This window comes from Bombina bombina, chromosome 1 (assembly GCF_027579735.1).
Source record: "Bombina bombina isolate aBomBom1 chromosome 1, aBomBom1.pri, whole genome shotgun sequence".
In the NCBI taxonomy this organism is placed as follows: Eukaryota; Metazoa; Chordata; class Amphibia; order Anura; family Bombinatoridae; genus Bombina; species Bombina bombina.
In genome coordinates, this window is record NC_069499.1 from 141,196,868 (window position 1) to 141,215,796 (window position 18,929).

At 41.1% G+C, this 18,929-nt stretch overlaps 1 protein-coding gene across 3 annotated transcripts in view; it reads right to left on the bottom strand.

The window, feature by feature from the left end:
* The window catches only part of MAP4K5 (mitogen-activated protein kinase kinase kinase kinase 5), a 498,289-nt gene that overhangs the window by 54,688 nt on the left and 424,672 nt on the right, over positions 1-18,929 (bottom strand). For all 3 annotated transcript variants that reach the window (XM_053697647.1, XM_053697646.1, XM_053697645.1), the window contains exons 23-27: positions 5,592-5,706; positions 4,436-4,494; positions 3,995-4,098; positions 2,913-3,090; positions 2,170-2,238 (exon numbers count right to left, since the gene is read on the bottom strand). In XM_053697647.1, the coding sequence (XP_053553622.1) occupies positions 2,170-2,238; positions 2,913-3,090; positions 3,995-4,098; positions 4,436-4,494; positions 5,592-5,706 (525 nt within the window). The remainder of the gene's footprint in view (positions 1-2,169; positions 2,239-2,912; positions 3,091-3,994; positions 4,099-4,435; positions 4,495-5,591; positions 5,707-18,929) is intronic.

Here is an 18,929-nt window from a genome sequence, read left to right on the forward strand (position 1 = left end):
CCAAAGAAGAACATTCATAAAAACAAAAATCTAACAGACCTGAGCTTAAGGAAAAACAATTGAACACATCCATCCGGATCACTAATAAAATCAAAAGGCAGCACCCATCGGGTGAACGCCCAAGGTGAATGAGAACGACAACAGGACCAGCCAAGTAGAGGACCCATTCACCCAAGCTCAGAATGGAACCGAAAAACATAAACTGAAGACGATAAAGAGATTGCTTCATCCCCTAACGTCATATCCATTTTGCCATCCCGCTTCTAAGGCCTCGGATCCCTCTGCCCACTAGGACTGGGATCCTCTAACATTGCCAAAATATGTCTTAAAAGAACCCGAAGGAGAGCCAGCCTGTAACGGAAGGCAAAATCATTCCTTGCCGGATCTACTGGAGACCTTGGTTCCGAGATTAGGGCCCCTGAAGACTCAGAGGCCAACGTTTCCCCAGAAGGCCAAACTGAATCGGGTGATCCCACGCTTGATGGACCTAGGTAAACGGAGCACGGACCTTTATCGGAGAAGTACTTCACTTTGGAGATATACATGAGACGACGACATAGAAATGGCCATGCGGAACCGTGCCGTAACCTCCGGTGGAAAAAAGCCACTCTCCGGAGAAGGAATGAAGGCCATAGGGACACCTGTGTGCATAGCCGGGAAAGGATATTGGGCACTCGCCTCACAGGTCATGGACACCTCGGAGGTGCATGGCTCAACGCACTCTAAGCTCCCAGATTAAGGAGAAGAGAGTACTCTAGAACGTCACCAACATAACTGATGGGCATTGGTTACCCGGGCCATTTCATATTCATCACAAGACACATTCTCTGTATCTGAGGCATCCGTGTCGCATACATCAGAATCCTCCATAATCTTGGGATTACAAAAAGACAAAACTAACTGGCACCCTTAAACACCCCGAATAGCTTGGGCACTCACCACCTCCTGTGAACCAGACAACCCACGAGCTAGACTCTCTAGGTCGCACACAGTCAGCATACGGAAGTGAAAAAAAACAACGTAACCGCACCCATCACGAGGTGCACCGTGCCAGTCACAAAAAGGGTGCGCAATCTTGAGAGATTGCGTCATTAAAAGAAGGCCGTTATGTACCGTAAAGGCCGTGAGCCTAAGTATAGCTACACATGGCAGATAGAACCACATAACAAACATGATTAAAGTCCCCCCTGTTCAATAACCCATGATTCCTCATTTAAGATAAAAAAAGAGTCCCCCACTGGGACCCTACCTTGTTTCTTTAACGATACATCTCATATTGAAATAAAATGAAACAATCTTACCGGAATCTACGCCATGAAAGAGGAACACGGCCCTTCAAGTGTGACAGATAGTAGCCTCGCTTCTGACATGGACTTGAGTGAAGAAAGTTAGGCAGTGAAACTCGTCAACGCGGATTACCAAGGAGCTGTTAATATGAGTCGGGATGGGTTCGCAGGAAAACTCTCCCTGCATCTCCGGACTCTAACTTTAATCCATGCTCTCACTGAGAGGCTGACAGGATTACTTAAAACTCCAGTCCCATTGCAAAGAGTACTACCCTCCATAAGAGACTATCTCGAACTTCTGACACTTCTTTGCCAACCTCCTGTGACGAAAGGCAAAGAATGACTGGGGGATGAGGGAATTGGGGGAGGGGGGGTCTTTGCCTCCTCCTGGTGGCCAGGTTCTGAATTCCCAAAAGTAAATGAATGCCACTGTGGACTCTTCCCTTTTAAGAAGAAAATAGATGTATATATCTTCAGCAACAGCAATGCACAACTGGGAGCTAGCTGGTGACTGGAGGCTGAACACATTTACCTCTTGTCCTTGGCTCTTTAGATGTGTTCAGCTAGCACCCTGTAGTGCATTGCTGCTCTTGAGCTGACTTTAATTAAGTGTTTAATTCATTTCCAGAGGTTAAACACATAGTTGGATCATTTTATTATTGCACTAATAAAACCCGAGTTTCACCTCTGCAAAGGGATTAACTTATTACTTATAACATATTAGAGCATTTTCGTTTTGCACATTTTATCCCTTAAATGGCTGCTCTTTATCATCCAAAGAGTTATGACTAACAAAGTCATAAGAAAAACATCTGGATTTCTTGAGTCCAGGAATGAAACAACATTTTAGAACTACTTTATTGTAATACATAATAGCACTCACGGTCCAGGCATACTAAGACTGTGTCTCTCTCCAGCTGTGTCACATGTATGGCTTCCAGTTGATGGCCTTCTGCATAGAAAGGACAAAACACGCTATAGACAGTAAATTATTATAGGAGATCAAAAACAAAATAAAAATAAAAATAAAAAAGGGACCTAAAAGTTTCAAAGCATCTAAAGCAAAACTAGTAAAGGTTACAAGCTAAAATAGCTACATAGTTCAAAACCCCAGCGTTGTCTTCTGGAAAACATGCCCCCGTACCTTTTCAGAAGCTAGTGTAAACCAGGGCTGCAAAGCCTTTTGGATTTTCCAGAAGAGTTTTAAATAAAGTATTTATGCTGTTTTAGCAAACCACTATTACCTTTTATATTTGTATAAAGATGTAGTGGATTCGGCTAATTTAAGTGAAATGTATTATTTTTTGGAAACTATAGAATTATTTTGATATTTGAATTATCAACCACCCTTTAAACAGGAGAAGTGGAATGTATATAATATTTGATTGAATTAAAAAATACAATTGAAGAACTAGGGACTTCATGGGGAAAATACAAAACGGATTGGCTTATACACCACTTACATAGTATTTCTAATACCTCAAAATACTAAAATGTGTCAAACTATAAGTCAGTGATTAACCAAGATAACTATTTTTTTTTAACCAACTGCAGGTTGTCAGCAGACTACATGCTATAATAAAGTTCATGCTATATAAGTGAGTTATTAAAGGTTAATACATTTACCTGTGCCAATCTCTGTAAACCACGAAGATGCAGAGCTCAAGTTGATTGTCTCAAACTGTACAACCTGATTTGGTTCTACACCTTTACTGACAGCTACACAGACCATTGGGTAATCCTGCTCGGGAATGACCAGCATTTCAAACACTTTCAATGGACTAGGCAGAGGGAAATCAAAGTGCTGAAAGACAAGAGAGTAATGATCAGTGATTCTGTGTGTGAGTGGTGAGATCTGGGATCCCACATTACTCATCTTGTGATAGCTGGACATTGCCACTTGGAAGAAAGGCACGTTAGATACACCTATTGTTATTCAGTGGATTTTCAATTTTGTTATATAATAAAAATGTGCAGACTTCTCTTGGTATCCTTTGTTTTAAAAAAGTAAAACTTGGTAGGCTCATAGGAGCTCAGGAGAGTGCACATCTTTAGCACTTTATGGCAGCAGTGTTTCCAACAATGTATAATATTGCTACAGACATTTTTGAATACGCTGACATGTATGTTCCTCAGCTATGAGCCTACCTAGGTTTAATCTTCAACAATGAATACCAAGAGAACAAAGCAAATTTGATAATAAGAGAGGTAACTGAATAAGGGGCATAATGTGAGAGGCACAGGAAGTGACACACAACTCAATAGCGATTATATTTAAAAAATATTAGGCGGTAACACGGTTACATTCAGGATGTGGGCACTCCAATAATTTAATGGTATTATTATTATTGTTGTTTTATTTCTAAAGCAACAACATTTTACACAGCACTATACAAAGGTATATTACAATAATAAGGGTACAATGAGACATTAATACACTTATATTGACAAACAAAAGGAGCAGAGCGCCCTGCCCTTAAGCACAATCAGTTGTAGATTTTATACAAAGTGAGCTATAGTTAGAGAGGCTCTCAAGCTTACAATATAGAGGAAATACATAGGGAAATATAACGGTAAGATTATAAAGATATCATTGGCTATGAAGGTCTGCTCATTACTGTATACATAGGTAGCAATGACTTTAACCACCTGTCAGCCCTACTTTTAATCACAGAATGAAATTGCAGAGAATATATATATACACAAACCTTTATCAGCATAAACTTCTGCATTGGTTCGTACCACTGGAGTAAAACTATTCCAGACTGCAGAGCTCCACACAGATACTTATGCCCTGTGTATGGATTTCTTACTGTGTAAGAAAAAGAAAAAGACCAGTAAGCAACTTGGGAAAAATGTCTCAGTTTTTAACAAACGCTCGGATTTACCATCACTAAAAATAAAGTCTGTGTGATGTGAGATAACAATTTAATGTTGGATTCTAGTGTCTGCGTTGATATGGAGCTCTTTGTAGTGATATATGGCGGAATAGAGCTGGAGTCTATTTCTAGTAGTAGCTTATAAAATAAAGTCAGCAAGTACAATTCGATTTGTATAATCCAACTAAACGTTTTATATAAAAATCTCAAGGTGTTTCCAGTTTGTATTCATTTACTTGTATGTAATAATCCATAATGGGGCACACTTACCAATGCAGCACTTGTGGCAGCCTTTTGTGTCCGGAATCTTTGTAGTGAGGGCAAATTTCCTAAAAGAAGAAATTTGATGACTATGAAGAATTACAATTTCCCCATTTTAAGGATTTGCATCACATAACATAGCAGATACACATAAACCACCTGGTATGCCTTGCACATTCCATCATTTAAAATAAATAAAGATGTTAGAAATATATTGCTCGTTTCTTCTAATAACTTACCTTAAGGTTCTCAGTTAAAGGAACATAGGGCAGTAACATAATTATCAGTTATACTGCAAATATATTAGAGCAAACTCTGTAATGACTTAAAGGGGAGGGGCACTCGGGCAATTTTTGTTTTAGGTTTTTAATATTTACTAATCAATAAAACAAATTTTGATAATCAAATGTAACACGTTATGTCCCTTTAAACATTTAACAACAAGCGTTTACCATTTTCAATTGAAACAGGCCCATGAAGAACCCTGAGAGAAGTATTGTTTGGATAAGTGACAGGAAAGAATTGAAACCGCATAAAATACAATACAATACTCATATTCTAGACTTTGACCAATTAAAAGTTTTTACTCTGCCATCCACTACTCCAAGTCATTCTAGCCAGTGACATGATAAATCATTAACACCATCCATCCATTTAATATCAGTGATAAACACCTTCTCAGCAGCCACATACAGGACAGTAATTAACACCTTGCAAATAAAAATAAATCAATAAATCCTGCCAGGAAGTCTTTCCCTATAGCAAGCAGTGTCTAATAGAGAAGTGCAGGATTCTTCAATGCATCCCCTGATAAACTGCCCCATGTGAGACATTACCCATAATTCCATGATCATGCATAATACAATTTGGCCCTTCCCATCACAAAGTTAAGTTCCATGTAAAGTTATATAACAGCTTATTGTTCATGTAGGACATGCAGAGCCTAGTTCACTATGTAGATACTGAAGCCATTCCGATTGGTTAATAAAATAGACACAAGGCTGTATGAATTACTGCTTAAAAGCGGTCACACCCAAAATCCTGCCATTGTTGCACTTTGTGTACCCTTAATGTTATAGCTTCAAGAATTTCACATTAATTAAGTTATTAATTCACGTCTTACTAACTTCAAGCACATTGTCAAGCACTTCATTTACATATTTACCTTGGCAATATTCTGTCAGGGAAGCGGTGGGTCTGAATATGGGCCGCAAGACCCGGCTTTTTGGATTGCTCAAACAAACCCACCAAGTTGTGGGAGTAAAGTTGAAGTGTTTTACCTGTTAGATGAATACAAAAGCACGATAAACAAGTGATCTGCATGACAATGTTTACATCACCTCAGAAATATATATATTATATTTACCTTCTGCAGATGGGAAAAATTAGTATTCAAGATTATAAAAGAAAAAAAAGAAAAAAAAGGAAACAAAATTAATATATTTCTAAATGAATATCTGTTGTTGAACATATACAATAAAAAAACAATAAATATTAAATTACATTTGATGACATCATAACTATATTTAAAGATTACTTTATTCTCAAAATAAATACTTTTTCATAATGCATAAAGCAACATGGTAAATCTGTAAGAATATACATCTATATTATGTGTGTGTATCAAAAGGGAAGATAATTGTAAAAATGCTAATTTCCTTCCTGGCAGGGAGAGTCCACGACTTCATTCCTTACTGTTGGAAAATACAACACCTGGTCACCAGGAGGAGGCAGACACACCACAGCCAAAGGCTTAAATATCGCTCCCACTTCCCCTATCCCCCAGTCATTCTGCTGAGGGAACAAGGAAAAGTAGGAGAAACATCAGGGTATAAAAGGTGCCAAAATAATATAAAAAGGGAGCCGCCCAACAAAAAATAAATTACAGGCGGAGTCGTGGACTCTCACTGCCAGGAAGGAAAGGAAATGTATCTGGGAAGCATAAATTATGTTTTCCTTCCATAAGGCAGGGAGAGTCCACAACTTCATTCCTTACTGTTGGGAAAACTATACCCAAGCTCCAGAGGACAGTGAATGAATAATGGGAGAGAACAAAAAAAGAGGCAGACCCTATTCTGAGGGCACCACAGCTTGCAAAACTTTTCTCCCAAAACCTGCTTCAGCCGAAGCAAACACATCAAACTTGTAAAGTTTAGAAAAAATGTTTGAGGATCAGGTAGCTGCCTTACAAATCTGATCCATAGAGGCTACGTTCTTAAAAGCCCAGGAGGAAGCCACTGCTCTAGTGGAATAAACCGTTATCCTGTCAGGAGGCTGTCGCCCCTGCTGTCTCATAAGCTAAGCAGGTGACACTCCTCAACCAGAAAGATAGGGAAGTCGTAGTAGCCTTCTGCCCCTTACGCTTCCCCGTAAAGATGACAAACAAAGAGGAAGATTGTCTGAACTCCTTAGTAGCCTTAAGATAGAACATCAAGGCACAAACCACATCTAGATTGTGAAGCAAATGTTCCTTCGCTAAAGAAGGATTAGGACACAAGGAAGGAACCGCAATTTCTTGATTAATGTTAAAATCCGACATCACCTTAGGGAGGAACCCTAATTTAGTATGTAAAACCACCTTATCAGCTACTATAGTGATGAAAGGCAAAGAATGACTGGGGGATAGGGGAAGTGGGAGGGATATTTAAGCCTTTGGCTGGGGTGTCTTTGCCGCATCCTGGTGACCAGGTGTTGTATTTCCCAACAGTAAGGAATAAAGTTGTGGACTCTCCCTGGAAGGAAATCATTTTACACCCCATCCTAAGGTGATTTGAGGGGCATAAATCTGAAAATAATTGTGGTTACTTAATATACAAATGATACCAGCACAACCACTTGTATCAAGAGTTATATTATTTATTGCTAAATATGTACTAAGCAGATCTCTAATGTAAGCAACCTACTTCTGAAGGGAAATATCGCTAGAATCAGTGAGTAAAACACTATCCACACATTCCCCATTCATAAAACACTCATACAAGAGCTCAAAAGTAGCAAAAAGATGATAAAACTGAAAAACTCAAAATATATTACAACAACAAAAAAAAAGAAAAAAAATCAAGAGACTCCACCCCCTAGGTGTCCAAGGGGAACCAATGGTCATCACTGTAATCCACGTTGTAGTAAATCTGTGTATATGCATACCCAGAAGACAATACTGTATGATGTTAATCACAAATTCGCATTTTCATCCTCCAGTTCCGGATACTGTATGTTCACAACCATGTGCACTGATAAATCTAGTATTGTAATACTTCAGTATTGTTCCTCATTTACAGTATTGTCTTCTGGGTGTGCATATACACTGATTTACTACAAAGTGGATTACAGTGATGACGATTGGTTCCCCCTTGGGATGCCTACGGGGGGTCTTTAAAGTATTGACTTTTTAAAAAATCTTTTTGCTACTTTTGAGCTCTTGTATGAGTGTTTAATGAATGGGAAATGTGGATAGTGTTTAACTCACTTCAGAAGTAGTTTGCTTACATTAGAGATCTGCTTAGTACATATTTAGCAATAAATAATATAACTCTTGATACAGGTGGTTGTGCTGGGATAATTTGTATATTATGTGATTTTGCAGGTATTGTGGCGATACCTATCCTGTGCACAAACAACAAGTATATGAGTTTGATTTGTATAAAAAATGCTGTCACAATTTCATATATTATAGTGTTGTGGTCACTGCTTGGCCAGACAGATAACTGTTGGGGGACACCATACCTTATAGGTTTTTTTTTTTAAATGCAAGTATATCTTTATTTGGTTTAAAGTTTGTTTTATGGTTTTAATTATTAACTAAAACATTTCTCAACTACTTATGCACTGTGTCCAATTACTAAACTGATTTACCTATCTATACAAACACATACAATATACTCATACACAATGATGACACAAGCCTAGTTTACATGAATAGGAAAAACAAAACTAAATTTATGTTTACCTGATAAATTTCTTTCTTTCTTGATACGGTGAGTCCACGGATCATCATCAATTACTGTTGGGAATATCACTCCTGGCCAGCAGGAGGCAAAGAACACCACAGCAAAGCTGTTAAGTATCACCTCCTTACCCAAAATCCCCCAGTCATTCGACCAAAGGGAAAGGAGAGAAAGGAAGCAACACAAGGTGCAGAGGTGCCTGAGGTTTATATAACAAAAACTGTCTGAAAAACAGGACGGGCCGTGGACTCACCATGTCAAGATATAAATAAATTTATCAGGTAAGCATAAATTTGTTTTCTTTCTAATGACACAGTGAGTCCACAGATCATCATCAATTACTGTTGAGAATCAATACCCAAGCTAGAGGACACAGATGATTAGTGAGGGACAAGACAGGTAACCCTAAACAGAAGGCACCACTGGTTGATGAACCTTTTTCCCAAAGGAAGCCTCGGCCGAGGCAAAAGTATCAAACCTATAGAATTTGGAAAAAGTATGCAAAGATGACCAAGTTGCAGCCTTGCAAATCTGCTCCACAGAAGCTTCATTTTTGAAAGCCCAGGAAGAAGAGATAGCCCTTGTGGAATGAGCTGTGATTTTCTCAGGAGGTTGCTGACCAGCAGTCTCATAGGCCAAACGAATTATACTCTTTAACCAGAGTGAAAGAGAAGTATCCGTAGCTTTCTGACCCTTGCGTTTCCCAGAGAAACAGACAAACAAAGCAGAAGACTGGCGAAAATCCTTAGTCGCCTGCAAGTACAATTTCAATGCACGCACCACATCTAGGTTGTGCAGCAAATGCTCCTTATGAGAAGGATTAGGACACAAGGAAGGAACAATGATTTCCTGATTAATATTCCTATCCGAAACAACCTTAGGAAGGAAGCCTAACTTAGTACGTAGAACCACCTTAACAGAATGAAAGATAAGGTAAGGGGAATCATACTGTAACACAGAGAGCTCATAAACTCTCCGAACAGAAGAAATGGCAACAAGAAACAAAACCTTCCAAGATAACATCTTAATATCTAAAGAATGCATAGGCTCAAACGGAGCCTGCTGAAGGACTTTAAGAACAAGGTTAAGACTCCAGGTAGAAGTAATAGGTTTAAACACAGGCCTGATTCTGAACAAGGCCTGACAAAAGGATTGTACATCTGGTACATTTGCCAGACGCTTATGCAATAAAATAGACAAGGCAGATATTTGACCCTTCAAGGAACTTGCTGACAATCATTTCTCCAGACCCTCCTGGAGAAAGGACAAAATCCTGGGAATCCTGACTAAACTCCACGAAAAACCTTTGGATTCACACCAGTACAGATATTTACGCCATATTTAATGGTAAATCCTTCTAGTCACAGGCTTCCGAGCCTGAATCAAGGTCTCAATGACCGATTCAGAGAACCCTCGCTTAGACAAAACTAAGCGTTTAATCTGCAAGCAGTCAGTTTCAGAGAAACGAGATTTGGATGAAGGAAGGGACCCTGAAGTAGAAGGTCCTTCCTCAGCGGAAGTATCCAAGGTGGAAGAGATGACATTTCCACTAGGTCTGCATACCACATCCTGCGAGGCCACGCTGTGGCTATTAGAATTACAGATGCCCTCTCCTGCTTGATTCGAGCTAGGACTCTTGGAAGGAGAGCGAACGGAGGAAACAGGTATGCTAGACTGAAGTTCCAAGGAACTGCCAGAGCATCTATCAGAAATACCTCTGGATCCCTTGACCTCGAGCCGTATCTCGGAAGTTTGGCTGCCCCCACTTGAGGGTCAAGCTGGAAAACACATCTGGATGAAGTTCCTACTCCCCGGGATGAAAAGTCTATCTGCTTATTAAATCCGCTTCCCAATTGTCCACTCCTGGTATGTGGATTGCAGAAAGACAGCAGTTGTGGGTCTCCGCCCACTGAATAATTCGGGCCACCTCTGTCATGGCCAAGGAACTCAGAGTTCCCCCTGGTGGTTGATGTAGGCCACCGAGGTTATGTTGTCCAACTGGAATCTGATAAACTGGGCTGAGGCTAACTGAGGCCAGGCGAGTATTGAAGATTGCTCTCAGCTCCAAGATGTTTATGGACAGAACAGACACCTCCCGGGTCCATAAGTCCTGAGCCTTCAACGAGCCCCATACTGATCCCTAACCTAGAAGGCTGGCATCCGTGGTCACAATCACCCAGGAGGGTCTGCAGAAGCAAGTACCCTGGGAGAGATGGTCCTGAGAAAGCCACCAAGGAAGAGTCTATTGACTCCTGATCTAGATCTATACGCGGAGACAGATCTGCATAGTCCCCGTTCCATTGTCTGAGCATGCCTAACTGCAAAGGCCTGAGATGGAACCGAGCGAACGGAATGATGTCCATGGATGTCACCATCAGACCGATTACCTCCATACAATGAGCCACCGATGGCCGGGGAGAGGACTGAAGGACAAGACAAGAGTCAAAAATCTTTTTTTTTCTGACCTCCGTCATTAACAGGGAGTCTATTATAGTCCCCAAAAATATGACCCTTGTAGCTGAAGCCAGATAATTTTTCCCCAATTCTGTATGAGATTCTGCTTGTTGGCAAGATGGCGCCTGAACAAGAATGTTGTTCAGATAAGGTGCCACTTCAATGCCCCGGTATCAAAGCACAGCTAAAACAGCCCCCAGAACCTTTGAAAAAATTCTGGGAGCCATGGCAAGGGTAAATGAAAGGGCCACAAACTGGAAATGATTGTCTAAGAAGGCGAATCTCAGAAACTTGTGATGGTCTCTGTGAATGGGAACATGAAGGTATGCATCCTTTAGGTCTATAGTAGTCCTGAACTGACCCTCTTGTACCAAGGGAAGAATGAAGCGTATGGTCTCCATCGAAGAACGCTAAGAAACTTTTTTTTAAACATTTTAGATCTAGGATTGGTTGAAAAGTTCCCTCCTTTTTGGGAACTACGAACAGATTCGAGTAAAATCCCAGACCCCTTTCCTGAAAGAGAACTGGAACTATAACCCCCAGGGCGGAAAGATCCTTGACGCAATTTAAGAACGCCTCTATTTATCTGGTCTACAGATAATCTGGAGAGGAGAAACCTGCCTCTGGGAGGAAAAGATTTTAAGTCTATTTTGTATCCATGGGAGACAATGTCCACCGCCCAGGGATCCGGTATATCTCTTATCCAAGCCTGGGAAAAGAGAGTGTGCCCCCTACAAGATCCGCTCCTGGATCAGGGGTCAACCCTTCATGCTGACTTGGAATCAGCTCAAGGCTTTTTAGATTGTTTTCCCTTATTCCAGGACTGGTTGGGCTTCCAGGAAGTCTTGGCTTGATCTTGCTTGGAGGAAGGGGAGGAAGACTTGCCTTTAAAGTTACGAACGGAACGAAAGTTACTCTGACGTCCTTTCTGCTTATTCCTTTTATCTTGAGGAAGAAAAGAACCCTTCCCTCCAGTAATATCTGAGATAATTTCTGCAAAACCAGGTCCAAACAAGGTCTTACCCTTGTAAGGAATAGGCATGAGCTTAGATTTAGACGAAACATCTGCAGACCAGGACTTCAACCACAAGGCTCTGCGGGCTAGGACCGCAAAACCAGAAATGTTGGCTCCCAGTTTGAAAACCTGTAAGGAAGCATCTGTAATGAAGGAATTAGCTAACTTAAGAGCCTTAATTCTGTCCTGGATCTCCTCAAGAGGAGTATCCGTCTGAAGAGATTCAGACAACGCATCAAACCCGTAAGCCGCAGCGCTGGTAACAGTGGTGATACATACCGCAGGTTGCCATTGTAGACCCTGGTGGACATACATCTTCTTTAGTAAAGCCTCCATTTTTTTTATCCATTAGATCCTTAAAAGAACAACTATCCTTTATGGGAATACCAGGGATTTCCCATTGTCTAGCAATAATCTCCGTAGCACGGTCTGGAACTGGAAAAACCTCCAACGCGGAGAGAACATCAAAGTACTTGTTTAATTTACTAGACTTTTTAGGGTTGACTATGATAACATAATTTATGCTTACCTGATAAATTTATTTCTCTTGTAGTGTATCCAGTCCACGGATCATCCATTACTTATGGAATATATTCTCCTTCCCAACAGGAAGTTGCAAGAGTCCACCCACAGCAAAGCTGCTATATAGCTCCTCCCCTAACTGCCATATTCAGTCATTCAACTGAAAACATGCAGAGAAAGGAAAAACCATAGGGTGCAGTGGTGACTGTAGTACAAATGAAAAAATTACCTGCCTTAAAGTGACAGGGCGGGCCGTGGACTGGATACACTACAAGAGAAATACATTTATCAGGTAAGCATAAATTATGTTTTCTCTTGTTAAGTGTATCCAGTCCACGGATCATCCATTACTTATGGAATACCCATACCAAAGCTAAAGTACACGGATGATGGGAGGGACAAGGCAGGTACTTAAACGGAAGTTACCACTGCCTGTAAAAAAACCCTTTCTCCCAAAAATAGCCTCCGAAGAAGCAAGGTATCAAATTTGTTAAATTTGAAAAAGTATGAAGCGCAGACCAAGACTCCGTCTTGTAAATCTGTTCAACAGAAGCCACATTTAAAAAAGGCCCAAGTGAAAACCACAGCTCTAGTAGAATGAGCTGCAATCCCTTCAGGAGGCTGCTGTCCAGCAGTCTCATAAGCTAAATGAATTATGCTTTTTAACCAAAAAGACAGAGAGGCTGCTGAAGTCTTTTGACCTCTCCTCTGTCCAGAATAGACAACAAACAAGGTGAACGTTTGATGAAAACTGTAGTAGCTTGTAAGTAAAACTTTAAAGCACAAACCACGTCCAATATTGTGTAATAGACGTTCCTTCTTTGAGGAAGGATTAGGATACAAGCATGGAACAACTATCTCTTGAGTGATGTTCTTGTTAGATACCACCTTAGGAAAAAACCCAGGTTGGTACGCAGGACTACCTTATCCGTACGAAGGAGCAGATAAGGAGAATCACATTGTAACACAGATAACTTGGAGACTCTACGAGTCGAGGAAATAGCTACCCAAAAGGAACTTTCCAAGATAAAGATTGATATCTATGGAACAAAAAAGGTTCAAACGGAACTTCTTGAAGAGCCTTAAGAACCAGGTTTAAGCTCCATGGTGGAGCAACAGTTTTAAACACAGGCTTGGATCTAACCAAAGCCTGACCAAATGCCTGAACGTCTAGAATACCTGCCAGACGCTGGTGCAAAAAAATAGAGTAAAAATCTGTCCCTTTTAAGGAATTAGCTGACAACCCTTTTCCCAAAAACATCTTGGAGAAAAGATAATATCCTGGGAATCCAGGCTTTACTCCATGAGTAACCCTTGGATTCATAACAATCAGATATTTACACCATATCTATGTTCAATTTTCCTAGAGACAGGCTTTCATGTCTGTATTAAGGTATCAATGACTGACTCGGAGAAGCCATGCTTTGATAACATCAAGCGTTCAGTCTCCAGGCAGTCCATCTCAGATTGATTCTATTTAGATGGTTGAAAGGACCCTGAAGTAGAGGGACCTGTCTCAGAAGCAGAGGCCGTGATGGAAAGGATGACATGTCCACCAGATCTGCATACCAGGTCCTGCGTGGCTACGCAGGCGCTGTCAAAAACACCAAAGCCCTCTCCTGCTTGGTCTTGACCTCCGAAGGAAATCCCACTCCCCCGGAAGAAAAGTCTGACGACTTAGAAAATCCACCTCCCAGTTCTCAACACCTGGGATATGGATAGCTGATAGACAAGAGTGAGTCTCTGTCCAGTGAATTATTGTAAGACTTCTAACATCGCTAGGGAACTTCTGTTCCCCCTTGATGGCTGATGTAAGCCACAGTCGTGTATATTGTCCGACTGAGTATGATGTACCTCAGAGTTGCTAACTGAGGCCAAGTCTGAAGAGCATGGAATATCACTCCCAGAATATTTATTAGAAGGAGGGTCTCCTCCTAAGTCCACTATCCCTGAGCCTTCAGGGAGTTCCTAAGTCCACTATCCCTGAGCCTTCAGGGAGTTCCAGACTGCATCCCAACCTAAAAGGCTGGCATCCATTGTAACAATTGTCCCATCTGACCTGCGGAAGGTCATACCCTTGGACAGATGGACCCGACATAGTCACCAGAGAAGAGAATCTCTGGTCTCTTGGTCCAGGTTCAACAGGGGGACAAATCTGTGTAATCCCCGTTCCTCTGACTGAGCATGCATAGTTGCAGCGGTCTGAAATGTAGACGTGCAAACGGTACTATGTCCCTTGCCGCTACCTATTAAGCCGATTTCATTCATGTACTGAGCCACCGAAGGGCGCGGATGGGATGAAAAACACGGCAGAAATTTAGAAACTGTGACAACCTGGACTCAGTCAGGTAAATTTTCATTTCTACAGAATCTATCAGAGTCCCTAGGAGGGAAACCCTTGAGATTGGGGATAGAGAACTCTTTCCTTGTTCACTTTCCACCCATGTGATCTCAGAAATGCCAGTACTACGTCTGTATGAAACTTGGCAATTTGGATGTTTGACGCCTGTATCAGGATGTCGTCTAACTAAGGGGCCACTTCTATGCCCCGCGGCCTAAGGACCGCCAAAGCAACCCCAGAACCTCCATAAAGATTCTTGGGGCTGTAGATATCCCAAAGGAAAGAGCTACAAACTGGTAATTCCTGTCTAGAAAGGCAAACCTGAAAAACGAAGGTGATCTTTATGCATCACCATGTGAGGATAAGCATCCTTCAAATCCATTGTAGTCCTCTATTGACTCTCCTGGATCATAGATAAGATGGTACGAATAGTTTCCATCTTAAATGACGGAATTCTGAGGAATTTGTTTAAGATCTTTAGATCCAAAATAGGTCTGAAGGTTCCCTCACCTTGGGAACCACAAACAGATTTGAGTAAAAACTCTGTCCCTGTTCCTCTCTTGGAACTGGATGGATCTCGTACACAATGTAAGAATGCCTCCTTTATCTGGTTTGCAGATAATTGCGAAAAGCGAAATCTCCCCTTTTTTTTTGGGGGGGGGGGGGGAATCTTTGAAATCCAGAACATATCTCTGGGATATAAATTCCAATGCCTAGGGATCCTGGGCATCTCTTGCCCACACCCGGGCGAAGAATGAAAGTCTGCCCCCTATAGGATCCATTCCTGGATAGGGGTCCGTTCCTTCATGCTGCCTTAGAGGCAGCAGCAGGCTCCTTGGCCTGCTTATCTTTGTTCCAGGTCCAATTGTCTCCAGACCGCCTTGGACTGAGCAAAAATTCCCTCTTGTTTTGCCCTAGAGGAAGTGGATGCCACACCTGCCCTGAAGTTTTAAAAGGCACGAAAATTAGACCTTTTTTGGCCCTTGATTCCTATCCTGAGGAAGGGCATGAGCTTTTCCTCCAGTGATATAAGCAATAATCTCCTTCACACCAGGCCCGAATAGGGTCTGCCCCTTGAAGGGAAGTTAAGTAGCTTATTTATTAAAGTCACGACAGCTGACCATGATATAAGCCATAGCGCTCTGCGCGCCAGTATAGTAAAAAACAGAATTCTTAGCCGTTAGTCTAGTCAAATGAACAAAGGCATCAGAAAACAAAGGAATTGGCTAGCATAAGCTTGTCAAATATATTCATCCAATGGAGTCGCTAACTGTAAAGCCTCATCAAGAGACTCAACCCAGAACGCCGCAGCAGCAGTGACAGAAGCAATGTATACAAGGGGCTGCAGGATAAAACCCTGTTGAATAAACATTTTTTATCCATTGGATCTAAAAAGCACAACTGTCCTCGCCAGAGGTAGTGGTACGCTTAGCTAGAGTAGAAACTCTTCTCTCCACCTTAGGAACTGTCTGCCAGAAGTCCCGTGTGGTGGTAGCTATTAGAAAACATTCTTCTAAAAAATAGAAGGGGAAGAGAACGGCACACCTGGTCTATCCCATTCCTTATTAAAAAAAATTTTTTTTTAGTAAACCTCTTTAGGTATTGGAAAAACATCAGTACACACCGGCACTGCATATTATTTATCCAGTCTACACAATTTCTCTGGCCCTGCGATTGTACACATTCATTCAGAGCAGCCAAAGAATCCCTGAGCAACAAGTGGAGGTTCTCAAGCATAAATTTTAAATGTAGAAATATCAGAATCAGGTTAAATCATCTTCCCTGAGTCAAAAAAATCACCCACAGACTAAGCATATTGTGAGGTAGTATCATACATGGTTCTTAAAGCGTCTGTATGCTCTGTATCTACCCCCAGAGCTATCTGCTTTCCTTTAATTTCAGGTAGTCTGACTAATACTGCTGCCAGAGTATTATTCACCACCTTTGCCATGTCTTGTAAAATAAACGCTATGGACGCCCTTGATGTACTTGGCGCCATTTGAGCGTGAGTTCCTGAAGCGGGAGTCGAAGGGTCTGACACGTGGGGAGAGTTAATCGGCATAACTTTCCCCTCGACAGAATCCCCTGGTAAAATAAACGCTATGGGTGCCCTTGATGTACTTGGCGCCATTTGAGCGTGAGTCCCTAAAGCGGGAGTCAAAAGGTCTGACACGTGGGGAGAGTTAGTCGGCATAACTACCCCCACGACAGAATCCTCTGGTGATAATGTTTTTAAAGACAAAAAATGATCTTTATTGTTTAACATGAAATCAGTACATCTGGTACACATTCTAAGATGGGGTTCCACCATGGCTTTAAAACATAATGAACACAGAGCTTCCTCTATGTCAGACATGTTAGAACAGACTAATAATGAGACTAATAAGCTTGGAAAACACTTTAAATCAAGTTAACAAGCAAATATATAAAACGTTACTGTGCCTTTAAGAGAAACAAATTTTGTCAAAATTTGAAAAACAGTGAAAAAAGGCAGTAAAACAAACGAAATTTTTACAGTACATGCAATAAGGTAACAGAGCATTGCACCCACTTGCAAATGGATGATTAACCCCTTAATGCAAAAAACAGATAAAAAAAACGACAGACGTTTTTAAAAACAGACACAACAAAACTGCCACAGCAGAGCTGTGGATTACCTTCCCTATAACGATTTTGGAAGTCTTTTTAGCCCTTTAGAAATGTCCTGTAGTATTCATGGGACTGCTGAGGGAATCTGGATAATTCATTTTGTAATTTTAACTGCGCAAAAAAGCGCTAAATTAGGCCCCTCCCACTCATATTACAACAGTGGGAAGCTTCAGTTAACTGTTTCTATGCAAAATTTAAGCCAGCCATGTGGAAAAAACTTAGGCCCCAATAAGTTTTATCACCAAACATATGTTAAAAACGATTAAACATGCCAGCAAACGTTTTAAAACACATTTTTACAAGAGTATGTATCTCTATTAATAAGCCTGATACCAGTCGCTTTTACTGCATTTAAGGCTATACCAACATTACAGTGTTATCACCAATGTACGTTAAAAAACGATTAAACATGCCAGCAAACGTTTTAAAACACATTTTTATAAGAGTATGTATCTCTATTAATAAGCCTGATACCAGTTGCTATCGCTGCATTTAAGGCTTTACTTACATTACTTCGGTATCAGCAGTATATTTTTAGTCAATTCCATTCCTAGAAAAATATTTTACTGCACATACCTTATCTGCAGGAAAACCTGCACGCCATTCCCCCTCTGAAGTACCTCACTCCTCAGAATGTGTGAGAACAGCAAATGGATCTCAGTTACGTCTGCTAAGATCATAGAAAAACGCAGGCAGATTCTTCTTCCAAATACTGCCTGAGAAAAACAGCACACTCCGGTGCCATTTAAAAATAACAAACTTTTGATTGAAGAATAAACTAAGTATAAATCACCACAGACTCTCACGACCTCCTATCTATGTTGAGGCTTGCAAGAGAATGACTGAATATGGCAGTTAGGGGAGGAGCTATATAGCAGCTTTGCTGTGGGTGGACTCTTGCAACTTCCTGTTGGGAAGGAGAATATATTCCATAAGTAATGGATGATACGTGGACTGGATACACTTAACAAGAGAAAGTGGTGTCGGAGTCGTCCAAAGTAGCCAAAACCTCCTTAGGTAATAATCAAAGGTGTACTAGCTTAAAATCTGAAGGATAACACTTCAGCATCAGAAGAAGGAATTACACTGTGTCTGAGATTTCTCCCTCACACGCTACCGACATGTCTTCTTCCTCAAGATTATGAGAAGGGACACTCTGGATAGCCACAACTTGATCAGAAACCTTACTAACTGATTCCTTAAGTTTCCTTTTACACCTTCCCTGCAGCATGGGGAGAGCTGACAAAGCCTCAGATACCGCAGTGGATACCTGGGAGGCAAAGTCCTGTAAAGAAAACCAGATTGCCAGAGAAAGCACAGGCACTGTATGTGGAGACTGAAAAGGTTGGGACGCTTGAGGAGAAAGTTACAGCATATCTACTACAGGAGACACCTGAACAGCATTTGCCTGGTATAATGGTGGCTCATGGTCAAATATTTTATATCTATAACCTAAAGTTCTCTCAATGCATGAGGAACAAAAAGGAACTGGGTGTTCCACCTGAGCATCAAAGCATAACTGACAAGCAGCAACTTCGCCTGGGATAATGGTTTGAAAGGCCTCTTGATCCATCATAT